General features: G+C 44.4%; 1 protein-coding gene across 2 annotated transcripts in view; it reads left to right on the top strand.

The window, feature by feature from the left end:
* The window catches only part of SYNE1 (spectrin repeat containing nuclear envelope protein 1), a 384525-nt gene that overhangs the window by 205036 nt on the left and 156095 nt on the right, over positions 1-23394 (top strand). For both annotated transcript variants that reach the window (XM_070417448.1, XM_070417449.1), the window contains 14 exons: positions 1445-1597; positions 1898-2065; positions 3919-4095; positions 7302-7448; positions 8372-8497; positions 9730-9906; positions 11770-12035; positions 13657-15817; positions 17113-17450; positions 17900-18044; positions 18715-18933; positions 19948-20207; positions 21524-21689; positions 22017-22172. In XM_070417448.1, the coding sequence (XP_070273549.1) occupies positions 1445-1597; positions 1898-2065; positions 3919-4095; positions 7302-7448; positions 8372-8497; positions 9730-9906; positions 11770-12035; positions 13657-15817; positions 17113-17450; positions 17900-18044; positions 18715-18933; positions 19948-20207; positions 21524-21689; positions 22017-22172 (4659 nt within the window). The remainder of the gene's footprint in view (positions 1-1444; positions 1598-1897; positions 2066-3918; positions 4096-7301; positions 7449-8371; positions 8498-9729; positions 9907-11769; positions 12036-13656; positions 15818-17112; positions 17451-17899; positions 18045-18714; positions 18934-19947; positions 20208-21523; positions 21690-22016; positions 22173-23394) is intronic.

Here is a 23394-nt window from a genome sequence, read left to right on the forward strand (position 1 = left end):
CAGTACATAAAAGTTCTATTTCCACCCGGGAACCATATTTGCCTGATATTCAAAGGTTGTATCAATAAGTGGAGAGCTATTCTCACAGTGTGATCCAGGTAGAGGGATCCTCCAGATAAATCTTCCTGGTGTCAAGATCTCACACCTGTAGATTTCATCTGTTTCATGTAGAGTCTTCGCTTCATATTTGGGTACCCAAGGCCAATAAGCTAGTCTCCGGTTAATTTAAAACGAGATACCATATTTGTAAGAAAACAAGTTCTACTTCATTCACTCTAGCTAGACATCTTAGAAATTAATCTTTCAAAGAACAAATGGGAAAAAAAAAAGAACAAGTGGTGGTGTGAATATAGCTAGCAAAACAGGATATAGAGATAGTTCACCTATTTTAATTTTTGAAACAATTATGGAAGTCTATATGTGGAATAATTTGTGCTCTAAATTTGACCTGAATATTTAAAGCAGTGGTTCTCAACCTTGGCTGCACATTAGAATCACCTGGGAATCTTTTTAAAATCCTGATTTCTGGGCCTCATCCTCGGAAATCCTGTTTCTTTGTTATGGGGTGGGGCCACAACATTAGTAACAAAGAAACAGAATTTCTGGAGGATGAGGCCCAGAAATCAGGATTTTAAAAAGATTCCCGGGTGATTCTAATGTGCAGCCAAGGTTGAGAACCACTGATTTCAAGGATAGTCTTTAAGAATTGTCAGATGACTCACCTCAAAGGTTTCCCTGCCACACTTTGGCCTCCTTCCGACCAATATGTCTATTCTCATCCTGGGCTTTTCTACCGAGTCTGACAGCGTGTCATTGAACCACTGAGTTCTCAGGATGTTTGAATAGTGCTGTGAGCCAGGACAGCATTCTGGCAGCTAGAATTTGTCTCCCTAATTTTACATGCACCTCAAGCTGCAGTTAACGTCAGGAACTCAAAATAAAAAGATAGTGCCTGGTTCTGTGTTGAGTTTTATTCTCTGCTGAAAGGAATGGGATGGAAGCTGGAAATGAAAATAATGTTAAATTTCATCAAATGCAATTCTTTCCCATGCTTCCCTCTCCACACTATTTGGTGTTATTCTTTGTTTATAAACTATTTTAGGCCCTGGCCAGGTAGCTCAGTTGGTTAGAAAATCCATTGAAGCTTACAGATTCGATCCCAGGTCAGGGCACTTATAAGAAGCAATCAATGAATGCAGAAATAAGTGGAGCAAGAAATTGATGTCTCTCTCTCTCTCTCTCTCTCTCTCTCTCTCTCTCTCATATCAGTATATAAAAATTAAGAGCTATATTAGCCATAAAGAAACCTATTTCCTTTCATGTTTTACATCCATAGACTTATAAAATAAGTCTTGATTGGAGATCATCTCACACGTGGCATACGGGTATGTTCACCTTGATCACACAGATGAGCTGGTTCTCTATTTTTTCTTTGTAATTCAAGTCACTTCAACAGACAGTGCTGTCCCATGAATCATCGGTGAAATCAGTGAGAGAGAAAGGTGATGCTCTTCTGGACCTGGTGCAGGACTGTGCTTTGAAGGATAAGATCGCTAAGCTTCAAAGTGACTATGAGGCCCTCTGCAGCGCGGGAAAGGTAAGGCGGTAGCAGAAAGCCAATACAAATGTGTTTACTTGCCAGAAGGGGGGTCCCGACTCCTTTTTCTCTGTCAGAAAAATTTAAGGGCTGGGATGGGTCAGGATCTTTTCTTTTATTCGATGGCATAATGACTTGTTCTGTTTTATCTGATCCTAGTGGTGAGACTAGAGCTGGCTATATGAGCCTTCTACCCTATGAGTTGCACTGGGTTTTTCAAAATATAAAACAGTTTCGAGTGTTTTGTTTTGTTTTTGTTTTGGCTTGAAAGACACCTCTAATGGGCACTTGGCTTCACAGGAGCATGTTCACAGCCTTGAGGTGAAGGTCAAAGACCATGAAGACTACAACAATGAGCTCCAGGAGGTGGAAAAGTGGCTGCTGCAGATGTCCGGCAGGCTGGTGGCCCCTGACCTCATGGACACAAGCAGCCTAGAGACAATCACCCAGCAACTGGCCCACCACAAGGTACGTTAGTCTCTAAGGAGCTGAAGAATACAGGACGGCTTCTACAGCCTTGCGTGTGTGTGTGTGTATGTGTGTGTGTGTGTGTGTGCATTTCAGGATTATATGATTGTAGTTAAAGAATCAGGTCTGAGTTCCAAGAACCTCTGATAATTGAGAACAGTTGAATTCAATATTTAATTGACTCAGTAGTAGCTGAATCCTGGCATTCAACTCTGAACACACTAGCATTTTTTCCCAGCTAATAGTTTCCTATTGCAGAATTTCATCTATATGGAATAATTTTTCAGAAAGATGGTATTTAATTTAGAAAAGTACAGCCAACGATAGGATACAGAAAGAGTAACCAGAAAGTCTGGCCTTCAGCCAGACTCTCTCCTCAGCTGGGAGAACTTAGCCTCTCTGAGCTTCCTCCTCTTCTTCCCCTTTTTACTGAATTTATTGGGGTGACACTGGTTAACAAAGTTGTACAGGTACCAGGTACACACTTCTGAGTCTCCTCCTTCTCCTCTGTAAAGGGCCATAGTGATGCCAGCCCCATCACATAGCTGTTGAGGGCATCACAGGAGATAATGTCTGTGAAAACTTTTGTAAATGACAAATGGTACTGATAGGAGGCATTCTTATTTTCATTCATATGCATTTTTAGTAATTCCACCTGCCAGATGACAGATATCATATGGTCACAATTTAATGGAGCAACTTGCTGACCTTAATAAGAAACTGAATTTTGGTCATGATGTGTCAAAGAAAGCCATTAATGCCTGTGGGCTTCAGGATTCCTGTCTGTAGGAGAACATTTTATTTAGTAAATATGGATAGAAAACTAATCAGATGATATACTCTATTAGGCACTGAGAACACACCCCAAATAACCTCATTATGTAGTGACTCTATTCTAACTCGAAGACACAATGGCTCGTTAACATATGGTGTAGACAATAACCATTCACGCAGCACCATTGGATGAAGTGATGGACCCCAGGCTGCTGAGGGACCACTAGGTTTCCCTTAGAGATATTGATGTGTCAACCCAGAGCACCTGGTGCTGGAATGTGTCCCTTGTTATTGGTACCATATAGCAGTGAGGAAATTAAACCCTGATTGGAAAAGCTGCTTCCTCTTCTCTAAGTGATCCATGAGAAAGCTCACTAGACAACTCACGGGAATAGAGGTGGATGAGCTGAGGTCAGCCAGAGTGGGTCCCAAGCCTGGGGCTCTGCCATTCACTAGTTGTGTGACCTTGATTGCGTCAGTCTCCTCATCTGAAAAGCAATGACAATAATACACACTTCTCAGGACTTCTACATAGTTCCTGGACTATGGCAAGTACTTAATAAGTGATAAGTGGTAAATGTTATTTTCATTAATATAAATATTATGTGATGTAAACTAGATATTATGTAAATTTATCATCAGCTGTTAGATTATTATATAAATCAGATGTCATATTATTAGAGAAATTGGATATCAGTAAATTAAATAGTAATTAGATTATTTTAGGAAGAAATTATACCAGGATTATAATTGATAGAGCTGAAAGATTTATAAACATCCTTTATCTGTTAATAATACTAGGGAGCAGATATCTCTCTAGCTGAGATCAGCCATGAACTAGCTGAAAGTTTACTTCATCATCGCTTAATCTATTATTTTCACCAACTCTTCCTATTGGAGGATTCCTGAAACATACTTTTTTTTTTTTTTTCATTTGCTATATGGTAACCAAGGTTAATTGCAAATTCTTTCAAAAATATCATTAAACAGTGAAATTTTCCTCTTAGGCCTTCTGCTTAATAAATAGGTTATTGAAAGACTAACAGTGGAATTGCGAGAACTCTGTTCCTATTTTGTAGGCAATGATGGAAGAAATTGCTGGCTTTGAGGACCGTCTGAACAACCTGAAAACGAAAGGCGACACTTTGATCAGCCAGTGTGCAGAGCACCTCCAAGCAAAACTTACACAACACGTGCAGGCGCATCTGCAGGGCACGAGGGACAGCTACTCCGCCATCTGCAGTACTGCCCAGCGGGTGAGCACCACGGCTCGGCCTGGAGTGACTGTGAAGCAAGGAGAAAGCCTGTGCAATCCAGAGGGTTGTGAAATAGTTTAGATGCTTCAGTCTTCGGGATATTTCTGGTGCATCTCCCGACAGGAGCACAGATTTCAGGCTCTGTGGACCCAGAACTTCTTGCTTTCAGACATTTGCTTTCTCCCAATCCTTTTATTCCGTGAATTAATGTCAAATTTATTTAAATTTTGTTTGTTTTTCATTTGACAGTCACCAATATTTTTTCTAATTTGCCAGTCTATAACACTAAAATAATTTCCAGAATAATTATTTTTTAACTCTATGCAGCCTATATTCTACTCTAATATTTTTATGCATTCATAAAATGATAAAAAGAACAAGTACCAATTTTGAGTTATATTTTAATGGGTGTAATGAGTTATGCTAAAATGGAATCCCTAAGGTTATAGAAATAAGGCTAAGATGAATAAGAATTGCCCTTTTAACAAAGATTAAGTACACCAGCTTAGGGAACTTTTCGGCCATTATTTATTCAAATAGGTTCCTGATCCCTTTCATTCTTTTCCTGCTGATACCCCTACAATGCAGATGTTGTTACACTTGATGCTGTCCCAGAGATCTCTTAGACTTTTCTCATTTTTTTAATTCTTTTTTCTTTTTGTTGCTCTGCTTGAAGAAAGAGGGAGAGAGAGAGATAGAAACATTGATGAGAAAGAAACATCGATCAGGTGCCTCCTGCATGCCCCCTACTTGAACCCAGACCAGGAATCGAACCTGCAACATTCTGGTGCATGGGATGACCCTCAACCAACTGAGCTCCAGCAGCCGGGCTGTAATCTTGTTCTCTAAATCACTGATTGGATCCTCTGCCCCATCTAACCTTGTCTCACTCCTTTTTCCTCCTTTGTCATCATCTACAATTATTTATTAGATTACTTTCTTCTTCTTTTTAGTTAACTTTTAGAAGGTGAATTCATAAGTCTAGGGCAGTGATGGCGAACCTTTTGAGCTCCGCGTGTCAGCATTTTGAAAACCCTAACAACTCTAGTGCTGTGTCACATATAGAAATTTTTTGATATTTGCAACCATAGTAAAACAAAGATTTATATTTTTGATTATTATTATACTAGAGGCCCGGTGCACAAAAATTTGTGCACTCCGGGGGGAAGTGGGGGTCCCTCAGCCCGGCCTGTGCCCTCTCGCAGTCTGGGACCCCTCAGGAGATAACGACCTGCTGGCTTAGGCCTGCTCCTGGGTGGCAGAGGGCAGGCCCAATCCCTAGGTGTAGCCCCTGGTCAGGCTCAGAGCAAGGCTGATTGGGGAGTTGGGGCGCCGCCCCCTGTCATGCACAGAGCAGGGCAGATTGGGAGGTTGCGATGCCACCCTCAGTCACGCTCAGGGTAGGGCTGATTCGGGCGTTGGGGCACCGCCCCCTGTCACACTCAAGGCAGGTTCAATGGGAAGGTTGCGGCGCCACCCCCTGTGATGCACAGAGCAGGGCCAATCAGGGGGTTGGGGCGCTGCCCCCTGTCACTCACAGAGCAGGGCCCATCAGGGGGTTGGGGCACTGCCCCCTGTCACTCACAGAGCAGGGCCAATCAGGGGGTTGGGGCACTGCCCCCCCCCTCATCACGCACAGAGCAGGGCCCATCAGGGGGTTGGGGAGCTCCCCCCTGTCACGCACAGAGTAGGGCCGATAGGGGAGTTAGGGCACCGCCCCCTGTCACCCACAGAGCAGGGCCAATCAGGGGGTTGGGGCGCCACCACTGTCACACTCAGGGCAGGGCCGATGGGGAGGTTATGGCTCTACCCCGTCACACACAGAGCAGGGCCCGTGGGGGGGGGGGGGGGGGAGGTTGGGGCACCACCCCCTGTCACACACAGAGCAGGGCCGATCAGGGGGTTGGGACGCCACACCCTGTCACACACAGAGCCGCAGGGCGATCAGGGGGTTTGGGCGCTGCCCCCTGTCATGCTGATCTGGTGCCAGGAGGCCTCGTGGCTCCGCTGATCCCTGTGCTGGGAGGCATATTACCCTTTTACTATATAGGATAGAGGCCTGGGGGCTGGCTGGTTTGCCCTGAAGGGTGTCCTGGATCAGGGTGGGGGTCCCCACTGGGGTGCCTGGCCAGCCTGGATGAGGGGATGATGGCTGTTTGCAGCTGGTCACACACCCTTCAGGGTGGGGGTCCCCACTGGGGTGCCTGGCCAGTCTGGGTGAGGGGCTGAGGACTGCTTTCAGGCTAGGGGTTTTGACTGAAGCTCCCAACCACTCCTTTTTTTCTTTTTCTTTTTTTCTTCTGGGCCAGCTTTAGCTCTGGCTCTAGCTCTGAGAGCAGGTATCTGGTTTGTTTCGGTTCTATAATCGAAACAATGTATAACTTCAGCTCTGAGATCCCAGCCGGCTATATTTGTTAGAATGTTTCAAACTGCCAGCTCAGAGTCCGGCAAGTGAGGCGGGGAACGTTGCAGTCTGCAGTCACTGGAGCAGGCAAGCCTCACGTTCGCTTCCAGCTGCCTGGCTGCCGGCCGCCATCTTGGCTGACAGTTAATTTGCATAAGGATATGCTGATTAGCCAATCGGAAGGGTAGCGGTCGTACGCCAATTACCATGTTTCTCTTTTATTAGTGTAGATATATTTAAATGCCATTTAACAAAGAAAAATCAACCAAAAAAATGAGTTCGAGTGTCACCTCTGACACGCGTGTCATAGGTTCGCCATCACTGGTCTAGGGAATCAACAGATTTCACCCAGCATTTTGGTTAGAGAAATGTTGTTTATCTTTTCATCACATGGCCTTTTATTTTTACTTTTAGTTTCTAGCTTAAACATAAACTGCAATTTGCATACCATAATGGAAAAGCTCAAAAACCTCTAATTTCTGTTTGACAATCTACTTCAGTGATTTTACGTATTCTAACACATCTTACAGTTGTATGAACCTTGCCCACGTTCTTTCCCTGATCAGGATTTATGTTGTAACGTGTGGTTTGGGAAGTAATAAACTGGGGATGGCAATTGTGCTTTGCCACCTTTGGAACATATGAAAACTCCGTTGATATGTGTATGGTTCTGGGGAGTCCTGGGGAGGGGGGGTGGGTAAATCCATTTCCATGGACTGGTGGACATGTTTCCTTTGATCCCAGGGATGTGGGTAGGGGTATGAGATAGCTCTCACAGCTGCGCACGACTGTTCTGTTGCAGGTGTACCAGAGTTTGGAACATGAACTTCAGAGGCATGTCAGTCGCCAAGACACGCTGCAGCAATGCCAGGCCTGGCTTTCTGCCATCCAACCTGATTTAAAGCCAAGCCCGCACCCACCTCTGAGCAGGGCAGAAGCCGTGAAGCAGGTACTGACTCCTGAAGTTTATGTTATATGATGTAATTCATTCAGACATTCAATAGAATCATGTTAAGTACTCATTCTGTGCCAAACTGTGCTGGCTGCTGGGGACACCCAAGTACAGGCATACCTCGTCTTACTGGACTGCGCTTACTGGGCCTCGGAGATAATGCGCTTTTACAAATTGAAGGTACAGCCCTCCTCCAGCAAGAAGATTATGACTCACTGAAGGCTCAGATGATAGTTAGCTTTTTTTTTTAATCTCTGAAAAATGGATATTTTTTCCATTGCTTTTCACCCTTCTGATCCCTGCCTGCCCCTCTCATAGGAATCTAAGCTCCGTGGGAACAAAGGTTTTGTTTCATGTACTGCTTAATGCCCATGATCTAAAACAGAGCCTACATATCTGACTATCTTCAAAAAGACACATTTCTCCATGTCCGCGTGTATAGATTAATGATCCCCGGGAAATGCCTTTCTCGAACTTTCCACAGAAAAAAAAGAGCCCAGCCATCTAATTTGTCCCAAACTCCAATGAAGCCTGCAGGTGCACAATGACCTTTCCCCCCCTTTATGTCTCCACACTCTGTGAAAACATGCTAGAGTAAAGGTTCTTTCTCTGAAACAGAGAACAGTTAGAATGTGAGCTGAGAAGCAGGAACAAATATAGGAGTTTCTTGGGTGTTTCCTTTTACCAGACCGTACCGGCTTTAATACAATGAGAAGCAAGTGATGGGCAAAGGATCCCTGCCAGTGTTTTTGAATTGTTTCTGAGCGTAACTAATAGACGCCAGTTACAACAAGGGTTGTATATACTGAACATAGCAGAATTATTTTTGAAATGTCAACAAGGTAATACAAATGGCAGAAAGATGTGCTGTGTAAGGATGGCATGCATGTCTTCCATTCTGACAAGTGTGTTTGTTTAAGGTCAAGCACTTCAGAGCTTTGCAGAAGCAGGCCAGGACCTACTTGGACCTCCTCTGCTCCATGTGCGACTTGTCGAACTCTTCAGTGAAAACCACAGCAAAAGACATTCAACAAACAGAGCAAATGGTAAGGCATGTAAGCCATTGGATTTGTCTGTTCTGTTACATTCTCTTGTTTGAACGTTGGGTGAGAAGTTTAAAGAAAATATTTCCTTGAGTCATTCTTGCTGTAAATCTCCTATGGTGATTATAATGAATAGATATTTGAATTTCAACTAAGTCACAGAAAAATAAGCACATTCCGTTCCCAATGCCACTGAGTTGGAACTGAAACATCTAGTCCCATTGATCTGCTAATTATTAGTACTTCATTCCACTTCTTTTTTTTTTCCTTGATTACCATTCTCTTCCTATTTTTCCACTAATTTTTTGTTTGTTTTGTTTTCTCCTTTCCATCTTTTTCTTTGGGTAACACTTACTATGGAGGGTGTGTGTTCCTGATCCTTCCTTTATGTTAGGGCTGGCAAAGGCCTTCTAAGCCATTGGTAGTGGCTGAGTGTGGTGTTGGGAAGGATTCTGGAGCTGCCTCTGGGCTCAGTGGAAAATGCTGTGATGAATTAGCAGTACTGTCCACAACAGACAGATGGCAGCACAGGGTCATGTGCCTTAACCTCTTTAATACTTTTGGGTTTAAAAGAAAAATAAGACTTGGTTTAGGTTTTTAATATATAAATATTTATAGGACAGTAAAATCACCCAAAGCAAGAAGTGTCTCAAAATAATGAAGGTTTCTCTCTTTTATATTATATTTACAAACCAAATCTGTCTTTAATCCTTATGAAAATGCAGTAATTCGTATGTTTTTACAGAAATTATTTATTGAAATAAATTATATGGTTTCAAAAGGCAGTGAAGCAGATCTAAAAATATATTTAAAACATTAATAACTCAGTGTTTTATAAGAATTAACAACAAATGTATAATAGAGAATAATTTGTCTTTTCTCGTTAACCCCAAGATTGAATTTGCGAGTTATTCAGGTGTTGAAAACGCCAAATGTGAAAAACCATTAGGGAAACTTAATAGATTGTTAAAACTTCTTAAAGTCTCATGATACTGCTTGAAATTATACGGCATGTCTTATACATGAAAAGTCCTTAGAAAACCTAAGAATAAAAAGAAACATCTGCTTTTCTTGAAGCAATGAAAGAATTCGTTGTGGATGTATAGCAGAGTGTGTGTACGCATGCATGTGTACTGGCCTGCGTACATGGACAGGCTGAGGAATTGCACCTCTGATTCACTGGACATAAACGCCTCCATCTGTGAACGCTGACTTTGCCTCTGTGTTCCCTCCAGATCGAACAAAGGCTTGCCCAGGCTCAGACCTTAACTCAGGGCTGGGAGGAGATCAAGCACATGAAGGCTGAGCTTTGGATTTACCTCCAGGATGCTGACCAGCAACTGCAGAATATGAGGCGGAGACACGCGGAACTGGAGCTCAATATTGCACAGAACATGGTTTCCCAAGTGAAGGTAGGAAAGAGTGAGTCTCCCCGGGGAGACAGAGAAAGCCAAGATGGGTGTGTCCCTCAATCCTTAAACATTAGCATAGCTATTGAAGGAATACAAAGACTCAGGAAGACCTTCATTTGGTGCCAGGAAAGGACAGATCAGAGAGCAAACATTTGTATAACACAGCAAAAAAAATATAGTCAGTAATATTATAATAACTAAGTATGGTGTCAGGTGCGCACTACACTTAAGGGGGATCACTTTGGAAGTTATGTAAATGTCTAACAACCATATTATACACCTGAAACTCATATAACATTGAATGTCAACTGTAATTGAAAAATAAAAATAGTAATTTTAAACGTGAAAGTAAACATTCAAATAATTTATTGGAGCTCCAATTGGCCACTTGAATCAAAGGCCCCTCACTCTGCACTTTGTTCCTGAACAAGGCACTGTGGTTTAGCTGATACAACCAGAAGCCTCTGCTTCTAAACACACACAAGCCCTCATCACTTATCATCTTTCATCACAATGTTGCTGAAGTTGCAGGACTGTCAATGTGCCCATTAATTAAATACATGTTAAATATATAAAATACATAATATACATGTTATATTATATCTATATATATGAAAGCCCAGCAACCGGACTGGCAGAACAACCAGAATGATGGGAACAACTGGTGGCTATGACATGCACTGCTGGCAGCCAACCAGCCTATCTGGGCCCCGATCAGCCCCCTGCTCCAGCAGGCCTGGCCCCCAATTGGCTCCCAACATCCAGATCAAGGGCAGGGGCAGCCAGCCAGACTCCACCTGTGCACAAATTCGTGCACCAGGCCTCTAGTATATTTTATATGAATCCTATATAATAAAAGGCTAATATACAAATCAACTGAATGGCGGAATGACCACTCGTTATGACATGCACTGACCATCAAGGGGCAGACGCTCAATGCAGGAGCTGCCCCCTGGTGGTCAGTACGCTCCCACAGGGGGAGCACTGCTCAGCCAGAAGCCCTGAGCTGGGCTCACGGCTGGCGAGTGCAGCGGCGGTGGTGGGAGCCTCTCCTGCCTCCGCAGCAGCTGTAAGGATGTCCGACCACCTACGCTGTCAGTTGGACATCCCCCGAGGGCTCCCAGGTTGCAAGAGGGCACAGGCCAAGCTGAGGGACCACCCCCCCAACCCTGAGTGCAGAATTTTTGTGCACCGGGCCTCTAGTAAATATATATTAATATATAAATAATTGAAGCTGTAGGAACGTAAGTGTACCAATCAACTAAATACATATTTGAATATAAACTAGATATTTATTAATATATAATTATATTTGTAATAGAAATATCATTGCTATTCCATATTTACACATAATTTAATGGAAGATTATTTTAACTTGATTGGAAGCTGTACCAGATTTTTAACAAACTTTAAAGTTTATCTTTTCTCTATGAAAGTGAACCATTTATAGTTTGTACTAAAATATTATTTGCATATGCAGAAAAAACAAGATGACATAAATTTAGATTACTTTTTCTCAAAAGCATGAACTTCAAAAGCTTTTAGGAAACTAAGGCTGCACTTTAAGATACAATATTAACTTTTTTTCCTTAGTGAATATAATAGTGTTTTACATTTCTCAGTTTTCCTTAATACTGTTCAAAATTACACAATAAAAGAAAGTACTACAGTTATCCTTTGATTCTTATACACTTGGAAATTTGTATTCATAAAGAGGTATGATCATTTTTAGTCTCTCATTGTTCCGCATGACCCATTAGTTATACATGCTTAGTTCCTTAGGCTTATTACACTATGCTTCCCTCTATATTTACTGGGGAGTTTATTTCAGGTTACCTATTTTGTCGGTGTTGTTACCTTTAGGATTTTGTTAAGAAACTACAGTGCAAACAGGCGTCGGTGACGGCTATTACGGAAAAGGTGGAGGAGTTAACCAAGAAGCAGGAGTCCCCGGAACACAAGGAGATCGGTCATCTGAACGACCAGTGGCTGGATCTGTGCCTTCAGTCCAACAGCCTGTGCTTGCAAAGGGAAGAGGATCTCCAGAGGACAAGGGACTACCATGACTGCATGAGCGTCGTCGAGGTGTTCTTGGAAAAATTTACTACAGAATGGGATAACTTGGCCAGGTAACAGCAATGCTCTGGCACATCCCAGAATACTAAGCCAGATGTTTCTTAATTTCTATAAAAACGGAAAAGGCCTTTCTTAATGTTTTTAACATCCATTGTCAATCATTATCAACACTGACAAAACATTGTTAAGAAACTCATGTTGCCTGGGTGTGGCTCAGTGGTGGAGCTTCGACCCATGAACATTTTGAATCCAGGTCAGGGCACATGCCTGGGTTGCGGGCTTGATTCCCAGTAGGGGGCATGCAGGAGGCATTCTATCACTGATTCTCTCTTATCATTGATGTTTCTATCCCTCTCTTCCTTTCCCTTCCTCTCTCAAAGATCAATAAAAACACATTAAAAAAAGAAAAAAAGAAAAGAAAGAAACTCATGTTGTCATATGGATAGAGAGCCCTGGTTCTCCTCGCTCACTGTTGATTGAACCAGTGTGTAAAAGGATGCAGATAGGAGGGCACTGATCAATGTTTTCTCTCACATCGATGTTTCTCTCTCCCCCCCCTTCTCTTTCCTCTCTCTCTAAAATCAATAAAAACACATCCTTGGCTAAGGCCGTGGTCGGCAAACTGCGGCTCGTGAGCCACATGCGGCTCTTTGGCCCCTTGAGTGCGGCTCTTCCTAAGCCTTAGGAGGACCCTAATTAAGTTAATAACAATGTACCTACCTATATAGTTTAAGTTTAAGAAATTTGGCTCTCAAAAGAAATTTCAATCGTTGTACTGTTGATATTTGGCTCTGTTGACTAATGAGTTTGCTGACCACTGGGCTAAGGGTTAAAAAGATATATATATATCTGAGTTCACAAATGAGTAGCTGAGAGAGCCCTTGGTTATGTCTTGCAGATTTCCTGTCTAGCAATATAGTGTTTGCTTGAGCTTCTTCTCACAGGAAAGCACATACATCATTGGCCACTTATTAATCTCTTTAAGTGTCGTTTTCAAGAATGCAGAGATCAGTGCTTCTCTATGTCTAATGTTTACACAAGTCATCCAGGGATCTTGTTAATATGCCGATTTTGCTCACTTTCCAAGGGCCAGAAGAAGAAGCTAAAAGCAGGTGTCAGACGTGTCGGGAGGGCAGTAGGATCCAGAAGAGTAGAAAGGAAGTATGTAGGCCAAGCATGTAAAACCCGCGGCCTGCGGGCTGCATGCCTCATTTATTTGGCCCATGTTAGCCTTTGAGTTTGAGCTTGGCATGCTTCATGTAGGCCATTTCTTTTGGGCCCAACTTCTGATATAGAAATACATGGGTCTTGCATTCCATAGTAATTACAGCACTTGGGTCAGTAAACTCCAAAGGAAGAACATATTCTTAAACCCATGGTCAGCAAACTGCGGCTCGCGAGCCACATGCGGCTCTTTGGCCCCTTGAGTGTGGCTCTTCCACAAAATACCACGTGCGGGCACGCAAGTACAGTGCGATTGAAACTTCGTGGCCCATGTGCAGAAGTTGGTATTTTGTGGAAGAGCCAAACTCAAGGGGCCAAAGAGCCGCATGTGGCTCGCGAGCCACAGTTTGCCAACCACTGTAAAGGAAATGAAATGTGATAGAACATGGTATGAACAAATACAGAGACCGAGTTGGCTAATCAGCTTTGATGTCTTCTGTGTATTTACAGATCCGATGCGGAGAGCACCGCGGTCCACCTGGAAGCTCTGAAGAAGCTGGCGTCGGCCTTGCAGGAGAGGAAGCAGGCCATCGAGGACCTGAAAGACAGAAAGCAGAGTGTGATCGAGCATCTGAATTTAGATGACAGGGACCTAGTCAAAGAGCAGACGCGTCACCTTGAACAGCGTTGGTCTCAGCTGGAGGACCTCATTAGTAGGAAAATCCAAGTCTCGGTTGCCAACCTGGAGGAGCTGAGCGTGGTGCAGGCCAGGTTCCAGGAGCTGATGGAGTGGGCGGAGGAGCAGCAGCCCAGCATCGCCGAGGCCCTCAAGCAGAGCCCCCCTCCCGACGTGGCTCCCAACCTTCTCATGGACCACCTCACCGTCTGCAGTGAACTGGAGGCCAAGCAGATGCTCCTGAAATCCCTCACAAAGGACGCGGACAGAGTGATGGCGGATCTTGGCCTGAACGAGCGGCAGGTCGTCCAGAAGGCGCTCGCCGACGCACAGAGGCATGTCCATTGTCTCAGCGACCTCGTGGGCCAGAGACGCAAGTACCTGAACAAGGCGCTGTCCGAGAAGACCCAGTTTCTCATGGCGCTGTTCCAGGCGACCAGCCAGATCCAGCAGCACGAGCGAAAGATACTGTTTCGCGAGCACATCTGCCTGTTACCGGACGACGTGAGCAAACAGATCAAAGCCTGTAGGAGCGCCCAGGCCAGCCTCAAGACCTACCAAAGTGAAGTCACTGGCCTCTGGGCTCAGGGCCGTGAGTTGATGAAAGGAGCCACGGAGCAGGACAAGGGCGAAGTGCTGGGCAAGCTCCAGGAGCTGCAGGGCGTGTATGACGCCGTCCTGCAGAAGTGCAGCCAGAGGCTCCAAGAGCTGGAGAAGAGCTTCGTCTCCAGGAAGCATTTCAAGGAAGATTTTGATAAAGCTTGTCACTGGCTGAAACAAGCAGACATTGTCACCTTTCCTGAGATCAACCTAATGAATGAGAGTTCAGAGCTGCAGGCGCAACTGGCCAAATACCAGCACCTCCTCGAACAATCTCCGGAATATGAAAGCCTCCTCCTGACCCTGCAGCGGACTGGGCAGGCCATACTGCCCTCGCTGAGCGAAGTCGATCATTCCTACCTGGACGAGAAACTGAATGCTCTGCCCCAGCAATTTAATGTCATCGTCGCCTTGGCTAAAGACAAGTTCTACAAGGTCCAGGAAGCCATTCTCGCTCGGAGAGAGTACGCCTCCTTGATCGAGCTGACCGCCCAGTCTCTGAGCGGCCTGGAGGACCAGTTCTTAAAGATGAGCCCCATCCCCAGCGCCCTGACGGTGGAGGAGGCACTGTGCCTTCAGGAGGGCTGCAGGGCGCTCCTGGGCGAGGTGGCGGGCCTCGGGGAGGCCGTGGATGAGCTGAGCCAGAAGAAGGAAAGTTTCCGCAGCACCGGGCAGCCGTGGCAGCCCGACAGGATGCTGCAGCTCGTCGCCTCGTACCACAGGCTGAAGCGGCAGACAGAACAGAGGGCGAGCTTACTGGAGGACACCACGGCTGCGTATCAAGAGCACGAGAAGATGGGCCAGCAGCTGCGGAAACAGCTGGAGGCCGTGCGGGCAGAGCAGTCCCAAGTGAACGAGGAGACGCTCCCCGCGGAGGAGAAGCTCAAGCTGTATCACTCCCTGGCGGGAAGCCTCCAAGACTCGGGGATTCTGCTCAAACGCCTGGCCATGCATCTCGAAGATCTCATCCCACACCTCCACCCCTCGGCTTACGAGAAAGCCAAGCAGCAGATCCAGGCCTGGCAGGAGGAGTTAACACTGCTGACTGCGGCCATCGGCGCCACCGTGACCGAGTGTGAGAGCCGCATGGTGCAGAGTATAGACTTCCAGACTGAGCTGAGCCGCTCCCTGGCCTGGCTGAAGGGTGTGCAGGCGGAACTCAGCGGGCCCGTGTGCCTGGACCTGAACCTCCGGGACATCCAGGAGGAGATCAGGAAGGTCCAGATTCATCAGGAAGAGGTGCAGTCCAGCCTCAGGATCATGAAGGCCCTGAGCGACAAGGAGACGGAGAGATTCACCAAAGCCAAGGAACTGATTTCCGCCGACCTGCAGCACACGCTGGCCGAGCTCTCGGAGCTGGACGGAGACATTCAGGAAGCGTTACGCACCAGGCAGGTGGGTACGAGCGCTCCTCCTGTCTTCTCCCCACTCTGCTTATTGTAGACGTGTGTGAGATATTTGTGTGTTGTTGTTTGTTAGAATTGCTGCCTTAGATATTTCTTTGATGATACTATGTAGAACCATCTTTAACTGATGGTGACTCAAAAGGGTGTTTTTACTGTTTACGGACGTGGTATTCATTTCATGTGATTTCCATGCTGGCGTCACTTAGTTATCATACACTAACCCCTGCTATCTCTCAGCTTTATGAGAGGTAATAAATGATAGCACTGATGGATTTAATACTGTGGTGAGTACATTAATAATAAACAAATTAGCAACGATGAATGAGTGATGCCTTTTTAAACAATGCAAAACATGCCGAAACCGGTTTGGCTCAGTGGATGGAGCATCGGCCTGCGGACTGAAGGGTCCCGGTTCGATTCCGGCCAAGGGCATGTACCTGGATTGCGGGCACATCCCCAGTAGGAGATGTGCAGGAGGCAGCTGGTCGATGTTTCTCTCTCATCGATGTTTCTGACTCTCTATCTCTCTCCCTTCCTCTCTGTAAAAAATCAATAAAATATATTTTTTTAAAAAAATAAAAAATAAACAATGCAAAACTTGACATTTATAAGATCAGTGATGGATGATACAGCCCTGACCCTGATGCTGAGCCACGTTTTTTTCTGGGGTCTCCCATCAGTTGCCCCATCTGTTCACCCCTTCCTCAGGAAGGAGTACTTCACCTTCTCTCGCTTCCCTGTGGCACCACAGAAGCAAGACTAGAATATTCATTATGACTTTACTTGGGGATAAAGAAATGAGAGCTGCATAGCATGTGGGAGTATAGATATCTCTTTAAGATAATGATTTTGTTTCCTTTGGTTAAGTACCCAGAAGTGAAATTGCTGGATCATCTGGCAGTTGTACTGTATTCAATTTCTTGAGGAACTTCTGTACTGTTGTCCACAGTGACTGTACTGGCTTACATGCCCACTGGTGTTGTTATACTTCTAACCAACGGAGACAGTATTTCCCTTTGGTCAGTATTCAGTCTGCCACCTATGACTAAGCATTATTGTATGTATAGTATGACGTACACATGTGAGAGGCAGTCTCAGAACTAGTCAAGATACCAGTATACATTTCTATTTCATTTCTGTCTCTGTTTACATATTTTAACTATAATAAAATATACACATACATCCAACATGACAAAGGACTGGAAAAGAACCGGAAAAATTCACGATTTTCTGCAAACACACTGCAATTGAGGGTTGACTGTGTTTGTAATGACTATGTTTCAGGCTACGTTGACTCAAATATATAGTCAATGTCAAAGGTACTATCAAGTGTTTCAAGCCGCGAGCGACTGGCTTGAGGATGCCCACGAGATGCTGCAGCTGGCAGGCAGCGGCCTGGACGTGGAGAGTGCGGAGGACACGCTCAGAAGCCACACGGAGTTTTTTAGCGCAGAGGATCAGTTCCAGAGTAACCTGGAGGAGCTCCACGGCCTGGTCGCCACCCTGGACCCACTCATCAAGCCAACTGCCAAAGAGGAGCTCGCCCAGAAAATGACGAGCCTGGAGGAGAGGAGCCGGAGGGTGATCCAGGACTCCCATGCTCAGCTCGATCTCTTGCGGAGGTATCGGAGTGGTTTTAATCGCTGTATTTTAGTGAAATGTGAGGGTGGCTTTTTTATTTTGTTTTTTTTTAAATATATTGTTATTGATTTCAGAGAGGGAGGGAGAGGGAGAGAAATAGAAACATCAGTGATGAGAGAAAATCATAGATCGGCTCCCTCTTGCACACCCCCCACTGGGGATGGAGCCCATAAGCTGGGCATGTGCCCTGGCTGGGAATCGAACCATGACCTCCTGGTTCCTAGGTCGATGCTCAACCACTGAGCCACACCAGCTGGGCAGAAATATGAGGTGTTTTGAAATGAATTTTCACACAGAAAGCAGGAATATACTAATGAACATCCACACCTAAGTTCATGCTTCTCTCTCGAGTGCCATCAGGCATCTTGATGTCAGAGCTCTGTGGCTGGGATTTGATGTTGCTTACTGGTTTTTGTTGCACCTTTTCAAGGTGTGCGGCTCAGTGGCAGGATTACCAGAAAGCAAGGGAAGAGGTGATCGAATTGATGAATGCTGCCGAAAAGAAGTTGTCTGAATTTTCTTTACTGAAGACTTCTTCCAGTCGTGAAGCAGAAGAAAAACTGTCCGAGCACAAGGTTAGTTGTGTGGTGGTTTTTAACGTCCTTTCATTGTCTTTGTAAAGAGTCTCAGTGATACTGCAGTTCCAGACTCAGGTCAATCCATCTTCACCGGGGCTCCTTAATCACGAAAAGGATACAGTAAGCATGTTTCGTAGCAGCTTTTACTTAATTGCATGCTGTCTGTCACTTTTTTTAGGATTCAGTTGGAAATGCACAGCTGGTTTTAAAAACACATTCAGAGCAATTGCTTCTGATAAAGTGTGATGCAATGAATTCCAGTAAATCCTTTCTGGTGATAACTTAGATGAATTCAAATACAATTTAGCAAATAGTAGCGAAGTCACCCTCATATATCATAGCAATATAACATAGATTATACCATCCTTAAATACTAAACTCAGTTCCCTTATATTTTTGCTGCCTTTTAAAGATGGGAGAATTCCATTTCAAGTAGCAAATAAACTTTGGTTTTTAACAAATAAATATCCACCTTGCCTCTTTCAAAAAAAAAAAATCAAAAAAATCCAAGCCTGACTCAATGAAGAATCCGATGTAAAAGTAAGAGTTAGCAGAGGAAAAAAGAATATATGTTGTGACATTTCCTTTTGCAGGTAATTGTGGGCTTTCCTCAAATCCATAGAACTTTTGAAAAAATCTCTCCCTCACCGTCTTCTCCCCACCTTAGGCTTTAGTGTCAGGGGTTCACTCCTTCCACGAGAAAATCGTGGCCCTGGAGGGTGAGGCTTCGCAGCTGGAGAAAGCCGGGAACGACGCCAGCAGAGCGACCATCGGCAGGTCCATGACCACGGTCTGGCAGCGCTGGGCGCGGCTCCGGGCGGTGGCCCAGGACCAGGAGAAGATCCTGGAGGACGCGGCGGATGCGTGGAAGAACCTCGGCAAGAAGGTGATCTCCTTCGTTAGTGGGCTCGGGATCCTTTCCTCCCTGATGATCGTGTATTTTGAAAAGCAGTGTTTCGCTTTTGTTTTCAATTGGCTTTATGAAAGCACAAAGCGTTTCCCCCCCACATCTCTATTTCAATGGCATGAAAACCAAATTATGCAACACCGTACAACAGGCAATCTGCAATGTAGTCCCAAGTCAGGGTCCAATCATTTTAATAAGAAAACCAAGAAATGAAAGTTTAAAAGGAGGACAAGCCCACTTTCCTCCATTTGCCAGTTTCTTAGTGAAACGTTCGCCCTGAAAAATTATAAAATATGTCTTTCTTTGCCATGGAAATGAGCAGGAATTTAACCAATGTCCCAAGTCCTATATACATTTTTTTCATCTTTTAAGTAAGATTCAATGTTTGAAGACACATCTTCCTTTAGAAATTTCATTTGTCCTTTACTTAAAACACACACACACACTTTTTCTATGTTATGCAATCTCTGCTAGCCCTGATATTATTTTGAGATTAAAGCTTTAAACCCAGAATTATAAAGATGGTTTTTCCTTTCATGTCAAGAAGACTGTCCAGGCTTTAGTTTCCTGGGATTTAGCGTTTACACCCTCATCTTTAATGAGCTTTGATGCACTAGAGCAGTGGTTCTCAACCTTCCTAATGCCGCGACCCTTTAATACAGTTCCTCATGTTGTGGTGACCCCCAACCATAAAATTATTTTCGCTGCTACTTCATAACTGTCATTTTGCTGCTGTTATGAATCGTCATGTAAATATCTGATATGCAGGATGTATTTTCATTGTTACAAATGGAACATAATTAAAGCATAGTGATTAATCACAAAAACAATATGTAGTTATATATGTGTTTTCCGATGGTCTTAGGCGACCCCCAAAGGGGTCGCGACCCACAGGTTGAGAACTGCTGCACTGGTGTCAAATGTGTGTTTATAGGAGTTGCCACATGTTTTCAGTTTATTCTTTAGCTTCATGTTACAAACATTTTTCATCAGGTAAAGAAAGCCACTGACACGATCAATCAGCTAGAAGGCAAATTACCGGAAAGTTCGGCGGAGAAAGCCTCAAAAGTGGAACTCTCAGCTCTGCTGGAGCATCACGACACGTTCACGCTGGAGCTGGACCAGCAGCAGGCAGCCCTGGGCATGCTGCGGCAGCAGGCGCTGAGCATGCTCCCCGATGGGGCCGCTCCACCCCCCGGGGAGGAGCCGCCCGTCATGCAGGAAATCACAGCCATGCAAGATCGGTGCCTGAAGTAAGGATACGCCCTCCATTCTGTTACCGAACCGGGCCATGACCCAAAGGGATGAGTGCGGTTTTGGATTCTGGGGGTGCTCCATCATGCCACCTTACAGTTGGGGGAGGGGGGATCTGTTTCCTTCATCCCCGCTCCCCATTTTTCTTAGCTCTTCAATTATTTATCCGACAAACACCTATCTAGTAGTATTTAGAAATACAGGGATGAACCGAACAGATTCAGTCGGTGCCTTCATGCTGTTCACAGTCAAGGGGCAGAGATGGGCAACTACAGGGGCCGTTTGGGTAAAGCATGAAAAGGGTGAGAAAGGAACCCAAAGCAGAGACAAGGGGCCTAGGAGGGCAGGCACGGCAGGCTCTTCTCAGCTGAAGGCTGTGCAGCTGGAGGAGGCAGCCAGGGGAGAGGAGAACTGTGCAAAGAGGGGAAGAGCCTGTAGGAAACCTTGGAAGTGAGCATGTCACTTTCAGGGAACTGTTGGGTGATGCCGCTCTTCCTGAGAAACAAAGCTTGAAAGCTGAACAATTGAGAGCTACTTAGAACCTGGTTCTGAAAAGCTTGGTAACTCACTGGCTAGACTGGATGACTGAGAGATGAGAACAAGGATGATGCCAAAGTTCAGGCAAATAGGCCTTTTCGCACTTTGTAGCTAGAGGAAGTAAACTTAATGATGTGTTACCAGCCTGATTCACTTGTGGGGCTAGAGAAGAAATGTCAATAGATAATTTAACTGCTGTATTAGCTACTATTATTCATACATGTCCTACTTCCACCTCTTCAGTTATAGAAGAATTCAGGGCAATTGGGCTCCACTTATTTAAACTTTTTAACCAAATTTATGTCAATTCAAACAAAGACAATTTGGGTGTTGACCATTATTAACTGTAACATTTCCAAAGCTTGACTTCAATGACTGGTTTCTAATGGCCACAGACACTCCAACTACACATTACTTTTAAAGGCTGATGACCCCAATTCATGTGAGTCGATTTCTGGAGAGAAACTAAATAAACAAGGTCCCGGTTATTTTGCATAGAACATTAATTGCAATGTAGTAGCAGTGGAGTGTGGCAGTTCTCAATTTTCCAGGGAAAAATCATTCACTTCACCTGATATACATTCTTCCAGTATACTTGGACCAAACGTAAGTCTTACTGAAAATTATCTGACAGTTTTGGGGACGTGAATTTAGTTGCAAAAAGATACGAGATTTCACCTTTAAAAAAAAAGTCTGTTTTGGATAATATAATGCTGTGAGCTAGGGGTTCCTTTCATTTCCAGTTCACTTCTGCTTTCTCCCTGAAATGTTTCTGAAGCATGCAGGAGAAAGTGAGGAGTCACGGCAAGGTGGTGAAGCGGGAGCTGAAGGACCGAGAAGGGGTGGAGACTCAAATCAATTCTGTGAAATCTTGGGTTCGGGAAACGAAGGAATATTTGGAGAATCCCACAATAGAAATAGATGCTCAACTTGAAGAACTTCAGGTACAAAACTCTCCTCATTCCTTGTACCTATCATTAAAAAATTGCCCTGATTTTAATATGACACATTTGTTTAGAATATTGAATTAAAAATTTTCAGAAATGTGTTATATAAGAGTCTTTTAGTATTATTTGATGGGGTTTTTGTTTGTTCTGTATAAAGTGGACATGTTTCTTATTCAGAGGCTAAATAAAAGCTTGGTTTTTCTTAAGATGTCTTTCTAATTCCACATTTAATCATGTACTGATGGACAATACATTGTCTTGTCTCTATACCCATGGAAATTTCTTTAGGCTCCCAGACATTTCTTGTTTTGATCTTTTCTTCAGATTCTCCTGACAGAAGCCACAAAGCACCGACAGAACATTGAGACAGTAGCCGAGGAGCAGAAGACCAAGTACTTGGGTCTTTATGCTATACTACCTTCTGAGCTCTCCTTACAGCTAGCGGAGGTGGCACTGAACCTAGGAACTGTCCATGACCAGGTAAACCCATGCCCAAGAAAGAGTGCCTTTCCCTTCTTTCATAGGCTCAGTGTTCTTGTACAAGAGTTCTTGATTTTCACAAGGATTTCTTTATGGATATAGAGTTTAAAATCTGATCAGCACAAAACAATACTATTGCCCTGGACAGTGTGCTCAATGGTTAGAGTGTCCGCCTGCACACTGAAGAGTCGCTGGTTCGATTTCCCATCAAGGGCATGTATGTGGGTTGCAAGTTTGCTCCCTGTCCCCTGTTTGGGGCGCATGCAGTAGGCAGTCAGTTGATGTGTTTCTTTCACATCATTGTTTCCCTCTCTCCCTTCCCACTCCTTCCCTTCTACTCTCTCTGAAAAAGCAATGGAAAAAATATCCTCAGTTGAGGATTAACAAAACAAAAAAACAATACTGTTAAATTAGATAAAACACATACACACCAGATGATCACAGACATGAACAATAATCTATACTAATAAAAGGTTAATATGCTAATTATACTGGGCATCTTCTGAATGACCTTCTGGACATCCTTCTGGACAAAGCCATGGTGGCAGGGCCGAGGCAGAGGTGGTTAGGGGTGATCAGCCGGCAGGGGAGAGCAGTTAGGGGGGTCAGCTGGGCAGGGGAGAGCAGTTAGGCCGATCAGGCGGGCCGGCAGGTGAGGGGTTAGGAGCCAGCGGTCCCAGATTGCAAGAGGGTGCAGGCTGGGCTGAGGGATACCTCCCCCATGTTCACAAATTTTGTGCACCGGGACTCTAGTGTCATATAATTAGAAACAACTTATCTGCTTTCCCTTACCTTTTTCCAAAAAAAAAAAGAAAAAAATAAACTTAACGGAACAACAACAAAAATAAGATATATACCATGTGTTTAACAAATATTCATTGAGTGCCCAGAGGCTACCAGTCACCCTTCTAGGTGTATTGCAGCCTTTCATTTATACAAAGAAAAAATTTCTTTACCTTTTTTCCTTTGGCATTTTATTATAAGCAAAGTATGAATATTTGTTATCAAATCAAACCATAGCCATTAGAAACATGTAAATGTTAACTGTTCTTTTTCCCCTTCCCCTGGAGGTGCTTAATGTTCTCTTGTCATCCTCTCGGGATGCGACTGCCAAGTTAGACAGTTACCAGGTCATTAGCAGCTGCTAATGGAAAGGTGCTTGGAAATGTGTGTGCGTTCCAGTTATAAAGGAGAGTTCTGCATATTATGAAGAAAAATTCTT

Source organism: Myotis yumanensis, unplaced genomic scaffold, assembly GCF_028538775.1.
Source record: "Myotis yumanensis isolate MYYU_CA2020_CCGP unplaced genomic scaffold, mMyoYum1.0.hap1 SCAF_6, whole genome shotgun sequence".
NCBI classification, from domain to species: Eukaryota; Metazoa; Chordata; class Mammalia; order Chiroptera; family Vespertilionidae; genus Myotis; species Myotis yumanensis.